This window comes from Miniopterus schreibersii, assembly GCF_964146895.1.
Source record: "Miniopterus schreibersii genome assembly, chromosome: 2".
In the NCBI taxonomy this organism is placed as follows: domain Eukaryota; kingdom Metazoa; phylum Chordata; class Mammalia; order Chiroptera; family Miniopteridae; genus Miniopterus; species Miniopterus schreibersii.
The window spans coordinates 167,077,659-167,093,954 of record NC_138102.1 but is presented as its reverse complement, the minus strand read 5'-3'; the positions used below and the strand labels follow the sequence as shown (position 1 = coordinate 167,093,954).

The 16,296-nt window shown below is 41.0% G+C and overlaps 1 protein-coding gene across 1 annotated transcript; it reads left to right on the top strand.

Annotated features, from left to right (window-relative positions):
• Positions 1–3,715: 3,715 nt before the first annotated feature.
• On the top strand, positions 3,716–9,256 carry APOBEC1 (apolipoprotein B mRNA editing enzyme catalytic subunit 1; the record flags this gene model as incomplete). The annotated part of the gene is made up of 5 exons (XM_081130064.1): positions 3,716–3,731; positions 6,102–6,129; positions 7,631–8,028; positions 8,526–8,644; positions 9,107–9,256. 5 exons carry the CDS (start codon positions 3,716–3,718, stop codon positions 9,254–9,256), a joined length of 711 nt encoding a protein of 236 aa, XP_080986190.1.
• Positions 9,257–16,296: the final 7,040 nt, after the last annotated feature.

Sequence of the window (16,296 nt, the reverse complement as noted above, 5' to 3'; positions counted from 1 at the left end):
GGATCCAAATCCATTCTTTTGCATATTGATGTCCAGCTATCACAGCACCATTTGTTAAAAAGACTATTCTTTCCCATCGAATGATCTTACACCCTTCTTAAAAATCAGTTGACCACATACCTATTAGGAGGTCTACTATTTAAGAAAAAAACACAAAAACCACCCAGAAGACAAGTGTTGGTGAATTTGTGAGGAAACTGGAACCCTTGCAGGTGCAGCTGATAGGGGTATAGGGTGGAACAAAAATATATTTTATTTTTCTCTTCTTGCCCCCCCCCATTCCCTCCCTCTTACTAACAGAATGTGTAATCGATTAATCAACTCTGTATATGTTTCACCTTATGTGCTGGCTAACATTGTTGCAGTGCTCAGTTGACCAGGCAGCCAAGCCCTGAGCTTATATCCTGGCCACCAGGAATGTGGGGGCTGGTCAGTTTGGCCTCAGAAACGCTGGAACGATGCCCACCTGATCACCGCTTGGCCAGGTCAGAACACTGACCATCCCATCCTGGGGGCCAGTAATGAAGACATGCATTAAGGCCCAGGACTCAAATTCCAGGGCTGCAAATCACCAGAACCCCAGTTTGTACTCCCTACCCACATTCCCTTTCCCTGATTCCTCTAGATAAGCTTTCTCCTAACAAGCTTTAGGGGAAGGTGGGTGTTAGGGTTTTTATCCATCCCCTTCCCAGATTTCCGGCATCTGATGCTGTTAAATGTGCACTTATAATACAAGCCCTGTCCCTGCTTTTTGTCTGGTAGTGACAAGCAGTACGAACGCCAGACTCAGCCGAACTCCAGTTTCACAGCTGCTATGGAAAACAGTATTGAGATTCCTCAAAATATTTAAAATAGAGTTATCAGATGATCCAGCCATCCCACTCTGGGTGTATGTGCAAAAGAATTAAAAGCAGAGGTGGGACTGAAAGATATTTTTGCACACCCATGTCCATATCAGCACTATTCACAATGGTCGAAAAGTGGAAGAACCAACTCGTCCGTCAATGGGCGAATGGGTCAGCAAAATGTAGTTGATATATACAGTGGAAGGCCATTTAGCCTTAAAAAGGAAGGAATTCCTGCCACATGCTGCAACTTAAATGAACCTTGAAGATATGATACTAAGTAAAGTAAGTCGGTTATAAAAGACAAATAAAAAGATGTTCAGCATCATTAATCATCAGGAATGTGCAAATTAAAATCACAGTTAGATGCTACCACATACCCCCCAAAATAACTGCAACTAGAAAGGTTAACATTATCAAGTGTTGAGCAGCCGGAACTCCTATACTCCTGGTGAGACCATAAACTGGCATAACAATTGGGCATTTCCTTAAATGTTAAATATACAGCCTTGGTCAGTGTGCCTCAGTTGGTTGGGCACCGTCCCAGGCACCAAAATATTGCCAGTTCGGTTCCTGGTCAGGGCACACGCCGGGGTTGTGGGTTTGACCCCTGGTAGGGGGTGTGCAGAAGGCAGCCACTCGATGTTTTGCTCTTATATTGCTGTTTCACTCTTTCTCTCCCCCTCTCACTTCCTCTCTCTCTAAAAAAATCAGTTAAAAAAATCTTTAAAAAAAGTTTTTAGAAGATTAAAAAAGAAAATTTAAATATACACTTAGCAGTTTGATCCAGCTATTCCACTCCCAGGTTCTTTACTCAAGAAAATGAAAATGAAACATTTATATAAATAAGTGTACACAGTGTTCACATCTTCCTTATGCATAATAACCTAAAATTGGAAATAACCCAAAGTCCATCAGTGGGTGAGTGATTAAACAAATTGTTATATCCATAAAATAAAATTTACCCAGCAATAAAAAGAGATGTTCCTCTGGCACACCTAATCACATAGATCAGTTTTACAGAGAAACTGAGCAAAAACATTGTATGATTCCATTTGTATGAAATTATAGAACAGTCAAAACTAATCTATAGTTTATCAGTGGTTGTCTGGGAAATATCAGTGGTTGTCTGGGACTGGGAGGAGCAGGATTGACAGAGAACTTTTTTGGGTGACAAGAATCTTAAATATCTTGATTGTAGAATGGTTACAATAAGTATATGTAACATTTTAAAAAACCCATAAATTTCCAAGAACGGGACACTGGCCTATCTTCAATCTCTTTTCCAAATAATGAATGCCATGACGGTCTATCATATCTGATAGTTCTGAGTTTTCTAAAACAAAACAGATGGTGGGTCAAACATTCAACAGGAATTCTAGCAGAAACAAATTTAAATTTTATACCGCCTTAACTTTTACTTATGTGCCCCCTGTGAGTGTGTCTTACTATATTAGTTTCCTATAGCTGCTGTAATAAATTTTCACAAACTTGGTGGCATAAAGCAACATAAATTATCTTACAATTCTGATGGTCAGGAGTACAAAACAGGGTCTCACCAGGCTAAAATCAAGATGTTATCGGGGCAGATCTGCTTCACGAGGCTCTAGGGGAGAATCCATTTCCTCGCTTTTTCCAGCGTCTAGATGCTGTTCCCATTCCTTGGTCTCCTTCCATCCAGTTATCACATCGCTCACATCTCTGCTTCCATCTTCTCATGTCCTTCTCTGACTGGCTCTTTTGTCTCCCTCGTTTAAGGGTCTGTGTGATTGGATGGGGACTACCCAGACAATCCCAGATCATCTCCCCACCCCAATAGCTGTACCCTAATCACATCTTCAAAGTTACTTTTGCCTTCATAAAGTAACATACTTATAGGTTCCAGGGATTAGGAGGTGACAATCTTTTTGGGGGGGGGGGTCATCATTCTACCTACCATGAAATCCTTGGCTTCTAAAGGGCCTTCATTGGAGATGTGGCCCTTCTGCTCCTTCCCCAGCTCTCACCTGCCACTTCAAACAGCTGCTTCGTTTTGTGGAGGCTCCAGCTTGACTTTCACAGTTAAGGAAAGTCCTACATTTAGGGCTCAGGTGTTTCGTTTGTAGGATTTGAGATTCAAAGTTCAAGGGTTCCACATTTGAGACCCTAGAGGGAGCCTTAGATCTTGAGTGACCTCAATTCTGGGAGCATGTACTTAAATTCAGAGGAGCTTGACCCAGGTTTAGGGCAACAAGGGCAATGGCATTCGGGACTATGGATAGCATGACTTTTTAGAGGAGGGTAACAAAACAGAAGTGGACTTGACATTACATTTAGCTTTAGCTTCAAGAAGGAAGAGAGATCACCTAAGACTTGTCACCTAATTACCTGACTCAGAGGTCGAAGTCCTTCTGATTTTGCATCTATCAGTGCCCCTCCCCTTTCCAACAAGATTTGGGGCAAAGAGCAAAATAAGAGGAAGTTATAAATAAACTACCTCTCCTAGTTGTTCTTTCTCTGTTCTCTTCAAGAAAGAATGATGTGTCAGTCTTGCCTTAACCTTAATTTAAAGGAAAGTTTTTAAAATTCAGATATTACCAAAGAACTTTGTAATTTGCATATCCTCAGGGATTTATTCTACAGGGATAATTATTTGCGTCATTAGCTTTCTTGTGAACCCATTGATGCTAACCCCACACCAGATTCTCTCTTAATCTGCTACCTGTTTGTACAGTCTAGACACTCAGTGCCTGAGACTCAGGAATGAGTCATTCTTTGCTCAAGCCCGTGGCAGTGGTTACACCTGAAGAAACAATGTTAAGTCATGTTGCTGACAGGAGCAATCAGGACAATATATAACTCCAGGGGGAAAAATCCAGTGACACAGCACCATGGCTTCTGACAAAGGTAAAATGGATCCAAGTCCTGGTAAGTGTCATAGTCTTGAAAAGTGCAGAAACTCTGTGTGTGTGTGTGTGTGTGTGTGTCTTGTTTGTGTCCTTGGGCATTTTTCAACTTTCCTATTTATTACTATATTAATACTATTCTCTTTAAAATATAATTTTACTTTATTTAAAAATTGTTTGCCTCCCTGTAGGTGTTATTTTTTGAAGGGGGTTAATCTGCTGAAGTTTTGCCAGAATGTGACTGGCTGTGCTTGGTTAAATAAGATTTGTTATAATTATTAATACTATTAACATCCACAAACAATTTTGATCAAATAACACTAAGTCAATACTTGTTTCACCACAATAAAAGATTAAAGAAAATATACAACTGTTAAATAACAATTTAAGATGACAACAGAAGTGATGCCACAGGGGCATGTTAATTATTTAAGGTTTAGTTAACTCTAGAACAATTCATGGGGGAAGGAGAACACTTCAGGCTGTATAAGGAAATAATTTTCAGGTGAGGTGGGATTTTAGCTGGATTCTAAAAGGGTAGAATTTAGATTGGAAAAGAGAAGGCAATTCCAGGTTGTTTGACAAAAAAACTTTGAGAGAATTTACAAAGATTATCCTTGGAATATACTGGTTAGGCTAGAGAAGAGTTTATGGAAATAATCTACAGTGAAATTAGAAGGCAAATTTGAAGTGATACCATAGAGGGCTTTGAATGCCAGGCTAAAGAAATTAAGGTTGATCTTTTTGGTAAGAGAAAATCTCTGGAGAACTCGTGAATAGCATAGAAATGACTGAAATATTGCTTTAGGCACATTTACTGTCATGTGATGCCTTTTGGACTGGAAGCAGAAAAGATCGGAAGTGCGTTGGCTGGTGTGTTCAGTGGTTAGACCATCCACCTGCACACCAAAGGGTCGCCGGTTCGATTCCTGGCCCCAGTTGGGGCACTTGCAGGAAGCAACCAATTGAAGTGTCTCTCTCACATCCATGTTTTTCTCTGCCTCTCTTTCCCCTCTCTCCCCTTCCACTCTCCTTAAAAATCAATGGAAAAAATATGCTCAGTTGAGGATTAACAAAAATAAATAAATAAATAATAAATAGAAAAGACCAGAAGCAAGGAGACCAGTTAGAAGACTATTGTAAGAGTGTGAGCATGATGTGATTGGAGATAAAACAGATATCAGTATTGGGTTTTAAGAAACAATATTCTTCAAACCTTGGGCCTGTTGAATGCAAAGATGAGGATTGCCACCTCTGATTCTTGCCATCCTAAACTGAGAGCAGGATTTTGCTGTCAATGCCTTCCGTAACCTCTGGGCTCCAACGGAAGTCTGATTCTGTTTCACTGGTTCAATCATATCTTTCTACATGCTCTTTGTAGATGTCTTTTCTCCTTCCTCTTGAGTTGTTGTTTAAAGAATATGTGTGTATTAAGCCAAAGGTGTTCCAGCTCTCTCCACATTACCAATTACTCTTTCTGTAAATTGTAATTTTTTTTGATCCCCATCTGAGGATATTTTTTCCATTGCTTTTTAGAGAGAGTGGAAAGGAGAGAGACATCGATTGGTTGCCTCCCGCACATGCCCCAACGGGCTGGGGATCGAGCCTGCAACCAAGGTACATGCCCTTGGCTGGAATCAAACCCAGGACCCTTCACTCCGCGGGCCGACGCTCTAACCACTGAGCCAAACGGGCTAGGGTTGTAAATTGTAATTTTAATTGAGATCATGGTAGCTTAAAACATGTAGCTTTAAGAAATAATACATGCCCAGCCGGGCATGGCTCAGCGGTTGAGCATCGGCCTAGGATCCAGGTGATCAGGGTTCGATTCCCGGTCAGGGCACATGCCCCGGTTGGGGCTGCAGCAGATCAATGACTCTCTCATCATTGATGTTTCTATCTCTCTCTCTCCCTCTCCCTTCCTCTGAAATCAATAAAGATATATTAAAAAAAAAAAAAAAGAAAGAATACAGACAGACTACTTGGACATTTTGCTGTTTCCCCCAATAGTTACATTTTGCAAAACTACAGAATAACATCAGAACCAGGGTACTAGCATTGACACAATCCACCAATTTTATTCAGACTTCCCTAGTTTCACCTGTACTCGTTTGTGTGTGTGCGCGCGCAGTTTTATGCAGTTTTGCCGCCTGTACAGGTTTGTGTCTCTGCCACCGCAGTCAGAGCTCAACAGTTGCGGCAGTACAGATCTGTTTTATTGCCCTTTATGACCAGACCCTCCTCCCTCCTGCTTCACCCCTTTCCTAACCCTTCATAACTATTGATCTGTTCTTACTTCTACACTTTTGTCGTTTTAAAATGCAATTCAATTTGTATCTGGGTGTTATTTGACGTATTCATCTCTCAGCAGGTCCTTCAGCTGTGGATCCCACCCTGAGGTAAGAATAATACTGTTAGCCCTGGCCCAGTAGCTCAGTTGGTTAGAGCCTTGTCCCAATACCCCAAAGTTGTGGGTTTGATTTTTGGTCAGGGCACATGCAAGAATAAACCAAGTAGCCCTGGCCAGTGTAGCTCAGTGGGCTGAGCTTTGTCCCATTCAAGGACAGGTCACTTGTTCAATTCCCAGTCAAGGCAGATACCCAGGCTGTGGGTTTGATCCCCTGCTGGGGGTGCATACTGGAGGCAACTGATCAATGTTGCTCTCTCACATCAATGTTTCTCTCTCTCTCCCTTTCCCTTCCTCTGTCTCTAAAAATCAATAAAAACATTAAAAAAGAGAATGAACCAATTAATGAATTGAATTGCATATATAAGTGGAACCACAAATCAATGTTTCTCCGTTCTTTTCTCTCTCTCAAAATCAATAAAAAACTTTTAAAAAGAGTAAACTGTTATATTGTGCGTTTAATGGAACCAAGAGGACTATAGCTTTCCTTATTGTTCCTTTCCCTTTTACCACTTTCCCATTCTTTTTTTATTTCCCTTTTCCAACTTCATTCTCTATGATTATTGCTTTCTATGTATTTGCTCTTGTCTTTTGGTTTCTGTTTAAATAAATTACCTTCCAGCTTTGTTCTGTTATTGTCTTACTAATACTCTTCTCTCTTTAGATCACATATTTTTATAGCCATTAGTGAAAGGTCAAGGAACTGATTTGTCACTTCGATTTCATCTTTCTATTTTATGTTACATGCCCATTTTCCAGACATATCATTGTAGCAGGGGGACTTTCATCAAGGAATATATTATCTCATGATTGTGGGAAGACTTATTTATGTAATAAATGAATGTGATACTTTATGTAATAAATGTTAGTGAGAAATATTAGAATGTAACAAGCTTATGGCTCAACCATGTTGGAAAGGAGAGTCCTCATTGGAAAGGAAGCTCAGCACAATCCTGAGTTTCCCGAGTCACAGCTTTGACACATGGAGAGTTTACTTCTAACGATGCCATTGAGAGCAAGTTGAATTTCTTTCTTATGAGGTATACACAATTTAATGTGGAGGAATCCTGAGGCTAAATTATTCTCTTCTTAGGCTCGGCAATAGAATTTGGTTGGTAATTTGAGGCTTCTACACCTGAGAAAATCTAGTTAGGGTCCACTGAAGAATAGCAAATATTAACAATTGGGACATGGCACTTCTAAGAGTGAGACAGAAAGATTAGAATATAACGAGAAAAAGAACACAGTTATACCTGAGTTCAAGACTAACAAGCAATGGTGTAAGGAGAGTGGTGACCAAATAACATGAATTGAAAAAATTCTTTATTGTGTTTGTGAGAGAAACTCTGATAATTCAAGTGGACCTCCCGGGATAACTATAAGACACAGGAAAAAAAGTTTCCCAAGATTCATATTTTAGATCTGCCTTATAAATGAAGGGAGCACTAAATGATTTTTAAAGTTCCTCTAACAATTGCATGACAATATTTTAGGAGAAGAATTGAACCCTGGGAATTTGAAGCAATCTTTGACCCCAGGGAACTCCGTAAAGAGGCCTGTCTGCTCTATGAAATCAAGTGGGGCACATGTCACAAGATCTGGCGACACTCAGGCAAAAACACCACCAAGCACGTTGAAGTCAATTTTATAGAAAAAATTACTTCAGAAAGACAATTTTGCTCATCCATCAGCTGCTCCATCATCTGGTTCATGTCCTGGAGTCCCTGTTGGGAATGCTCCAAGGCTATTACAGAATTTTTGCATCAACGACCTAAGGTGACTTTAGTTATTTATGTAGCACGGCTTTATCACCACATGGATGAACAAAACCGACAAGGACTCAGGGACCTCATTAAGAGTGGTGTGACTATCCAGATCATGACGACCCCAGGTAAAAATAAATCTTAAGTGTTCATGAGAGACTGTGGTGGTGGTCAGGAGATTGATTATCCCAGGATGGAAGTCTCAGAAGTAAAAGTTCAAAATAATATGAGAAAGCACCAGGTCTGAAATTCATAGCAGGGAAAGTATAAAAAAATACAACTCCTTCAAATGAACTGCTTTGTTCTTTTTAGGGGTTCTGGGAGAGTCTAGCCCATCTGCAGTAGCAAATATGCCAGAGGGCTTTATATATGGTGTATATGTGTGTGTGTGTGTGTGTGTGTGTGTGTGTGTGTATATATATATATGATGTCCCCCCAAAATGTATACACACTTAACAGCTGGTAGCTCAATTGATGTTTCTTGCTTTTCAGATTTAATCCATTGTAATTTATAATTACTCAAAGTGTGTATACATTTTTTGGGACACCCTGTATTTAAGTTTGGCTTTCTTTAAGTAACTTTCTGTTGCATTTATTGAATGAACCAAGATTTGTGTTTCCTTAGAGTATGATTACTGCTGGAGGAATTTTGTCAACTACCCACCTGGAAAAGAGGCTTACTGTCCAAGATACCCCCCTCTGTGGATGAACCTGTATGTACTGGAACTCCACTGCATAATTTTAGTAAGTTATTTTAAGAGACAAAGATTCTTATGCAAAAAAAAAAAAAAATAGCATCCTTCTTCAAATTTCTTTTCTGATAATTTTGACACATGCTCTCCTCATCATTTGTCATTTATATTGAGCCTTAGTTATTTAACTACTTGATCTTAAGAAAATGTAAGACAGTCTATTTGTGGGAAATAAGTGGGAAAGGGGAATGAATAAACTGTTCTAAGGTATATGTGGACTCCCTATTAATTAGTGTTATTATTATTATAACACCTACTCACTCTACAGAATTGCAGATATTCTCATTTCCCATATTGGTGGTATCATTCTATTGAAGAAATGTAGGTGTTCCATTTGTATTCTCTTGAGAGTAGTTCAGTCGTCTTTTAACTGATGTTATGAAATGATTGTGGTAAAATAGAATTAAGAAAATATTATCTTAACTTTTTTTATTTTTATTTTTATAAATTTCAGAGTCTTCCTCCCTGTTTAATGATTTCAAGAAGATATCAAAAACAACTTACATGGTTCAGGCTTAGTCTTCAAAATTGCCACTACCAAAAGATTCCATACCATATCCTTTTAGCTACAGGGTTGATACAATTTCCTGTGATTTGGAGGTGAATAGAATGATTCTTTGCTGGCAATGATGATTTGCTAAAGATTGAGTGCCATTAGAATCTAGAAATTTTCAGTTTCTGTAACTATAAGTCATCTTAAAAAATAAAGAAGACTATGACATTTACAATAGCATCAAAAACAAAACAACAACAACATAGGAATAAATTTAACTAAGGAGGTAAAAAGCTGAAAACTAAGATATTGATGAAACAAATTGAAGAAGACACAAATAAATGGAAGGGTATCCCATGTTTGTGATTTCAAAGACTATTATAAAAATGTCCATATGACTTAAAACCATCTATTGATTCAATGCAACACTATCAAGATTCCAATGGACTTTTTCACAGAAAAAATACAATTCTAAAATTCATATGGAACCACAGAAGACCTGAATAGCCAAAGCAACACTGAAAAAGAAGAACAAAGCTGGATGAATTATAATTCCTGATTTCAAACTATATTACAAAGCTACAGTAATCAAAAGAGTATGTATTGGCATAAAAACATAGACCAGTGGAACAGAATAGAGAGCCCAGAAATAAAGCTATACATATGTGGTTAACTAATATTTGGCAAGGAAATTTGGAACACTCAATGGGGAAAAGGTAGCTCCTTCAATAAATGATATTCATATTCAAAAGATGAAGCGGTACCCCTATATTACACTATTCACAGAAATTATTTTAAAATGGTTTAAAGACTTAAATGTAAGACTTGAAACCATAAAACTCCTAGATGAAAACATGGGGGAAATCTACTTGACCTTAGTCTTGGAAACAGTTTTATGGATATTACATCAAAGTACAAGCAACAAAAGCAAAAATAAGCAACTGGGACTACAGAAAATTAAAAAGTTTCTGCACAGAAAAAGAAACAATTGCCCGGCTGGTGTGGCTCAGCAGTTGAGCATCAACCTAGGATCCAGGAGATTGTAGTTTGATTCCCAGTCAGGGCACATGCCTGGGGTGCAGGCTTGATCCCCAGTTGGGGGTGTGCAGGAGGCAGCTGATCAATGAGTCTCTCATCATTGATGTTTCTCTCTCTCTCTCTCCCTCTCTCTCCCCCCCCTTCCTCTTCCTGAAATCAATAAAGATAAAAAAAAAGAAAAGAAAAGAAACAGTTAACAAAATGAAAAGGCAACCTATGAAATGGGAAAAATATTTGTAAGCCATGTATCTGATATGGGGCAAATGTCCAAAATATGTAATGAACTTATACAACTCAATAGCAAAAAACAAAAACAACTCAAATAATCTGATTTTAAAGTGGGCAAAGGACCTACATAGACATTTTTCCAAAGAAGATATTCAATTGGCCAGCAGCTACTAATGAAAAGTTGGTCAACATCGCTAATCATCAGAAAAATGCAAATCAAAACCATAGTGAAATAATACCTCACACCTCTTAGAATTTCTATCACCAGAAAGACAAGAGATGTGTTGGCTAGGCTATGGAGAAAATGAAACCCTTGTACATGGTGGGTGGGAATGTAAATATAGGTAAAGTCACTATGGAATACAATATGGAGGTTCCTCAAAAATTAAAAATAGAACTACCATATAATTCAGCTATTATACTCCTGGGTACAGATCTAAAGAGAAAAAAATCACTATCTTAAAGAGAGAGTTTCACTCTCATGTTCATTGCATTATTTACAATAGCCAAGGCATGAAAATAACCTAAGTTTCCATCAATAGATGAGTGAGTAAAAAGATTTTTATATACATATATATCATGAAATATTATGTACCCACAAAAAGGGGGAAATCCTGCCATTTGCAAAAACATGAATGAATCTTGAGGGCATTACGTTATTTTAAATAAGTCAGAGAGAAAGAGATAAATACTATATGATGAAGCCCCCCCCACACACATATAAGCAGCTTAGTGGTTGCCAGGGTCAGGGTGAAGGTGGTCAAAGAGTACAAACTTCCAGCTTTACAACGAATAAGTTCTGGCACGCAATGTGTAGCATGGTGGTTATAGTTAACAATACTGTATTGTATACTTGAAATTTGCTAAGAGAGTAGATCTTAAACATTCTTACCTCCCACCAAAACTTGTAATTGTGTGAGGTGATGAATATGTTAACTCATATCATTTTGCAGCATATACATATAGCAAATCATTATGTTGCACACCTTAAACTTACATAATATTATGTGTCAATTATGTCTCAATAAAATCTTGGGGGGGGGGGAGAAAATAAAACAAATGAACCTAGAAATTTTTACAAACAGCAGTATCATGGATTGTATTATCTACTGCTGTTTTGCAAATTACCCCAATACTTTGTGGATTAAAACAATAATACATATTTATTACATCACAGTTTCTCTGGGTCAGGAATTCAGAAGCAACTTAGTGTGCAAACTGTCAGCGAGGGCTGCAGTCATCTTTTTTTTTTTTTACTTTTTAAATTTATCTTTATTGTTGAGAGTATTAAGGTATGTCATTTCCCCCCACCAATTGATCCCCTCCACTTCCCTCCCACCCCCTTCCCAGGCCTTCACCCTGTTATTAACTGTGTCCATGGGTTATGCATATAACTTCTTTGGTTAATCTCTTCCCACCCTCCACCCCCCTTCCCTCTTTCCTCTGAAATATGATCGTCTGTTGCATGCATCAATGTCCCTTGATCTATTTAGTTCATCAGATTCTTTTGTTCATTAGCTTCTTCTTAAAGAAGACCCTTCAACTTTTCCTGTAGTGCTGGTCTGGTGCTGATGAACTCCTTTAGCTTTTTTTTTATCTGTGAAGCTCCTTATCTGACCTTCAATTCTAAATGATAGCTTTGCTGGGTAGAGCAATCTTGGTTGTAGTTCCATGTTTTTCATCACTTTGAGTATTTCTTGCCACTCCCTTCTGGCCTGCAAAGTTTCTGTTGAGAAATCAGCTGACAGTCATATGGGGGCTTCCTTGTAGGTAACTAATTGCTTTTCTCTTGCTTCTTTTAAGATTCTCTCTTTGTCTTTAACCTTTGGCATTTTAATTATGATGTGTTTTGCTGTGGGCCTCTTTGGGTTCCTCTTGTTTGGGACCCTCTGTGCTTTCTGGACTTGTAAGTCGATTTCTTTCCCCAGGTAGGGGAAGTTTTCTGTAATTATTTTTTCAAATAGGTTTTCAATTCCTTGGTCTCTTTCTTCCCCTTCTGGCACCCCAATAATACGAATGTTGGGCCTCTTGACATTGTCCCAGAGGCTCCTTATACTATTTTCATATTTCTGGATTCTTTTTTCTTTTTGTTCTTCTGGTTGGGTGTTTTTTGTTTCCTCATGTTCCAAATTGCTGATTTGATTCTCAGTGTCCTCTTCTCTACTGTTGATTCCATGTAAATTATTCTTCATTTCAGTTCCTGTAGCCTTTATTTCAAATTGGTACTTTATTATGTTATCGATTTTCTCAGTTATTTCCCTAACAGTCTGCTTAAACATCCTTATAACCATTATTCTGAACTCTCTATCTGTTAGCTTGCTTGGGTCTATTTCATTTAGTTCCTCTTCTAGGGATTTCTTCTGTTCTTTCCTTTGTGACATGTTTCTTTGCCTCCACATTTTGGCTACTTCCAGGTGTTTGTTTCTATGTATTAGATAGAGCTGCTATGTCTCCTGGAATTTGTAGAGTGGCTTTGTGTAGTAGGTGTCTTGTGGGGTCCAGTGGCTCAGCCTCCCCAGTCACCTGAGCTGGGCCTTCTAGGTGCTCCCCTGTGTGGGCTGTGTGCACTGTCCTATTGTAGTTGAGCCTTGGTTGCTGTTGGCATCCCTGGAGGAACTGACCCCCAGGCCAATCAGCTGTGAGGACCAGCTGCAACTACAGCCAAAGAGCTGCTGTGCTGGAGACACTCTTATGGATTAGGATTTACTTCAGTGGAGCTTTGGTGTTCACCACGTGTGCCCCTTGAGTGTGTCACTTGTGAATGTGGTGGGGTTATAATCCAGTGTGGTCGAGTCTGACCACCAGGTGCAGTGTCTCTGGGGCCTCCCGGGAGGTGCAAAGTCACCCTGCGCCAGTGCCTTGCCCAGGGCCACCCAGCATGAGCTACACAGCAGACCGTAGTTGGCTGCTGCTTGTGCTGGGCTTGAGGTGCCCAGGAGAGGCCAAGCTATGAGCCAATGCAGCTGCCGCTAGCGGCAGGCCTGGGGCCACTTATCAAGCTGTATGGGGCCCGCTGCTGCTTGTTTGAGAGATTTTAGGAAAGTCCTAAGCATGAGGCTCGAGAGGCCACTTGCACAGAAAAGCCCCTGGAAATGGCCTGGATGAGCTGCAGGTGGGGAGGGGCGGGGCCTCCGGGAATCACGGGGCGGGGCCAAAGGTGCGAGTCAGGTGCTGGCGATTCAAACATGGCGCCTGCCTGCCGGCTGTGTGCGGGGAGGACTCGTCAAAGGAACCAGGGCCTCCGCCAGCCCTTCTGCCTGGGAGGAAGCCGCCCTCCACCTCTCGCCCGGATCTCAGGCAGGTTAGTTCCCCACCGAGTGTCCCAGGTCCTTTCAGGCTGCTGCCCGGCGCTGGGCTCAGAGGGAGCGCGTCTGAGTGAGTCCGTGCGCCGGCCCTTAGGAGGAGCTGCTGGGGCTCCGGCAGCCTCCGCGACCCTCAGCCACAGTCCCCGCTGGTTTCATAGACCGGAGTTGTGGGGACGTCTCCTCCCGGCCTGGAGCCCTGGGCTGGGGGCCTCCTGTGGGGCTGGGACCCCTCCCTCCTCCGGGAAAGCCCCACTGCCAAGATTCCCTTCTGGGTTTCAACAGCTGCACTGGGTGTGGGCCTGTGGCCACGTCTCCGCAATTCAGCCCCGATCCGCCCTCGTCTGCGTCCCTCTTACCGCTCTTGGTGCTTCTTCAGCTCCCTGGTTCTGGGGCTTCTGTGCAGCCAGATCTCAGGAGGCTCTGAGTGACGGTGGTTCTGTATTTTAGTTGTGATTTTGATGTGGTTGCGGGAGGCGGCGGGTGCAGCTGTGACCTGCGCCACCGTCTTGTTTTCTCCCTGCAGTCGCCTTAAGGCCTGGCTGATGCTGGAGAATGTGCTTGCAGATGGCACATCACATGGCTGGCAAGTGGGGGGAGGTCTCAGTGTCTTGCCAGGTAGTATTCTCCACTGGGCTGCTGAAATATTTCATGACATTGCAACTAGTTTCCTAAGAAGCAAATGGTCTAAGAGAGACCAAGGCAGAACTTGCCATGTCTTTAATGACTTAGTGTTGGAACCATCCATTATTTATTCTGCAGTATTCTATTGGTCACACCAGCCAGCCAGGATTCAGTGTGGGAGGGGGCTACACAACGACTTGGATCCCAGGAGACCGCAAGCATTGGAGGGCATCTTGGATTTTACATGTAGGAACTGCCACTGTTTTCTGGACAAATAATTACATGCAGCCAATTTCTAAGAAGAAGCTAAAGGGAAACAAAGAACAAAGTAGCATCTATTTTTATTTGTTTTTGAATCAGAACATCGTAAGATTTAATAGATGGTTTATTATTCAGAATTTATAGGATGATTTATTGTTGTAATTAACAACACCCCAAACTTGAGTAGCTAAACACACAAAAAAGGTTATGTTTTTGCTCACACTGCAGTCTAACACAAGTTGAGTGGGAATGTCATTGCTGTGTACAGTTATTCAGGGACCCAAATTCCTTTCATCTGATGACTCTACCTTTCCTATAGCCTTGGAGTCCTTGACTGAATTCTCTACATTTCAGTTATCCAGCACACAGAAGAGGGAGAGAGAGGGGAGAGAAAGAGAGAGGGGAGGGGAGAGGGGAGGGGGAGGGAGAGGGAGAGGGAGAGGGAGAGGGAGAGGGAGAGGGAGAGGGAGAGGGAGAGGGAGAGGGAGAGGGAGAGGGAGAGGGAGAGGGAGAGGGAGAGGGAGAGGGAGAGGGAGAGGGAGAGAAAAGGCATTAAGAAATCTTTTTAGAATTAAGAACTGGCTGGCTATGGCAAACATTACTTCTGTACCCATTCCACTAACCAAAAATCAGGCATGGAGGCCGAGAAACTCAGTCCAGCTCTCTGCCCAAGAAGAAATGAAAATGGGGTTTGATGAACAGATAAAGTGCCTGTCACAATGAGGAAACTAGGACACTGAGGCATTATGCAACTTAACCAAGGTCAGAAAGAAAATGTCATGGCAGAAATGGAACTAAAAATCAGTGTGTCTTTTTTTGTTTCTCTGAGGCATTCAGGATATGTCAGTTATCAGCATATTACTGACTTTCATGGAGTCAGGCTGGCCCAGTGATTTGCCTGGCTTGCCTTCCTGGGTTGGCATAGGCATAAAGCAGTCTCTTTCTGGGGCATAAATGCAAGCTGGAAAATTTATTAGATGTCTATATGAAGAGTATCTCTGTCTTTTTTTAACTGTTGTGAAAGATGGCATTTATTAATTGTTCCTATAAAAAGATTTACGTTAGAAAAAACTGTTAAAGATAGGAGACAGTTTCTCACATGACCTTACAATACTTGTTTCCTTTTATTATACAAGAAAACTTGTGGAAAAGCTTTCTTTCTTTCTTTCTTTCTTTCTTTCTTTCTTTCTTTCTTTCTTTCTTTCTTTCTTTCTTTCTTTCTTTCTTTCTTTCTTTGTAATAGAACATTTATTTGGTAAATCATAGAAGTAGAAAAAGTAATTCCTGGAAGAAATGGGCTTAAGAAACAAGCTATAGAGGTAAAGGAAGGGCCCTTGGAGCTTGGGAGTGAGGAAGCTAACGGGAAGGAGCTGTGGGGGAGACAGTGGGGGTAGGGAAAGGGAAAGAGAAAGGGAAAGGCATAGGCAGGCTCCCGGGCTCCTGGGAGGGAGAGCGCACTGGGTCCCCTGTCCTAAGGGTTTTAAGGGTGGAGATTTTAGGGGAGGCCCCAGGAGATCTGAATAGAATATCCAGCAGCTATTCAGGTGTGTCCTATCAAGGTCTAGGTCTCCACAGATTGATTGCTCAGAGCCAGAGCAAGGGTTCATTGGTCGATGCAGCAGGTCCTGAGGTCAGCCTTAGTGTCACTTGTCTGGTTTTGCTGCTTTTCTGGGCCTGGAGGTGAAATACCACTGAGGC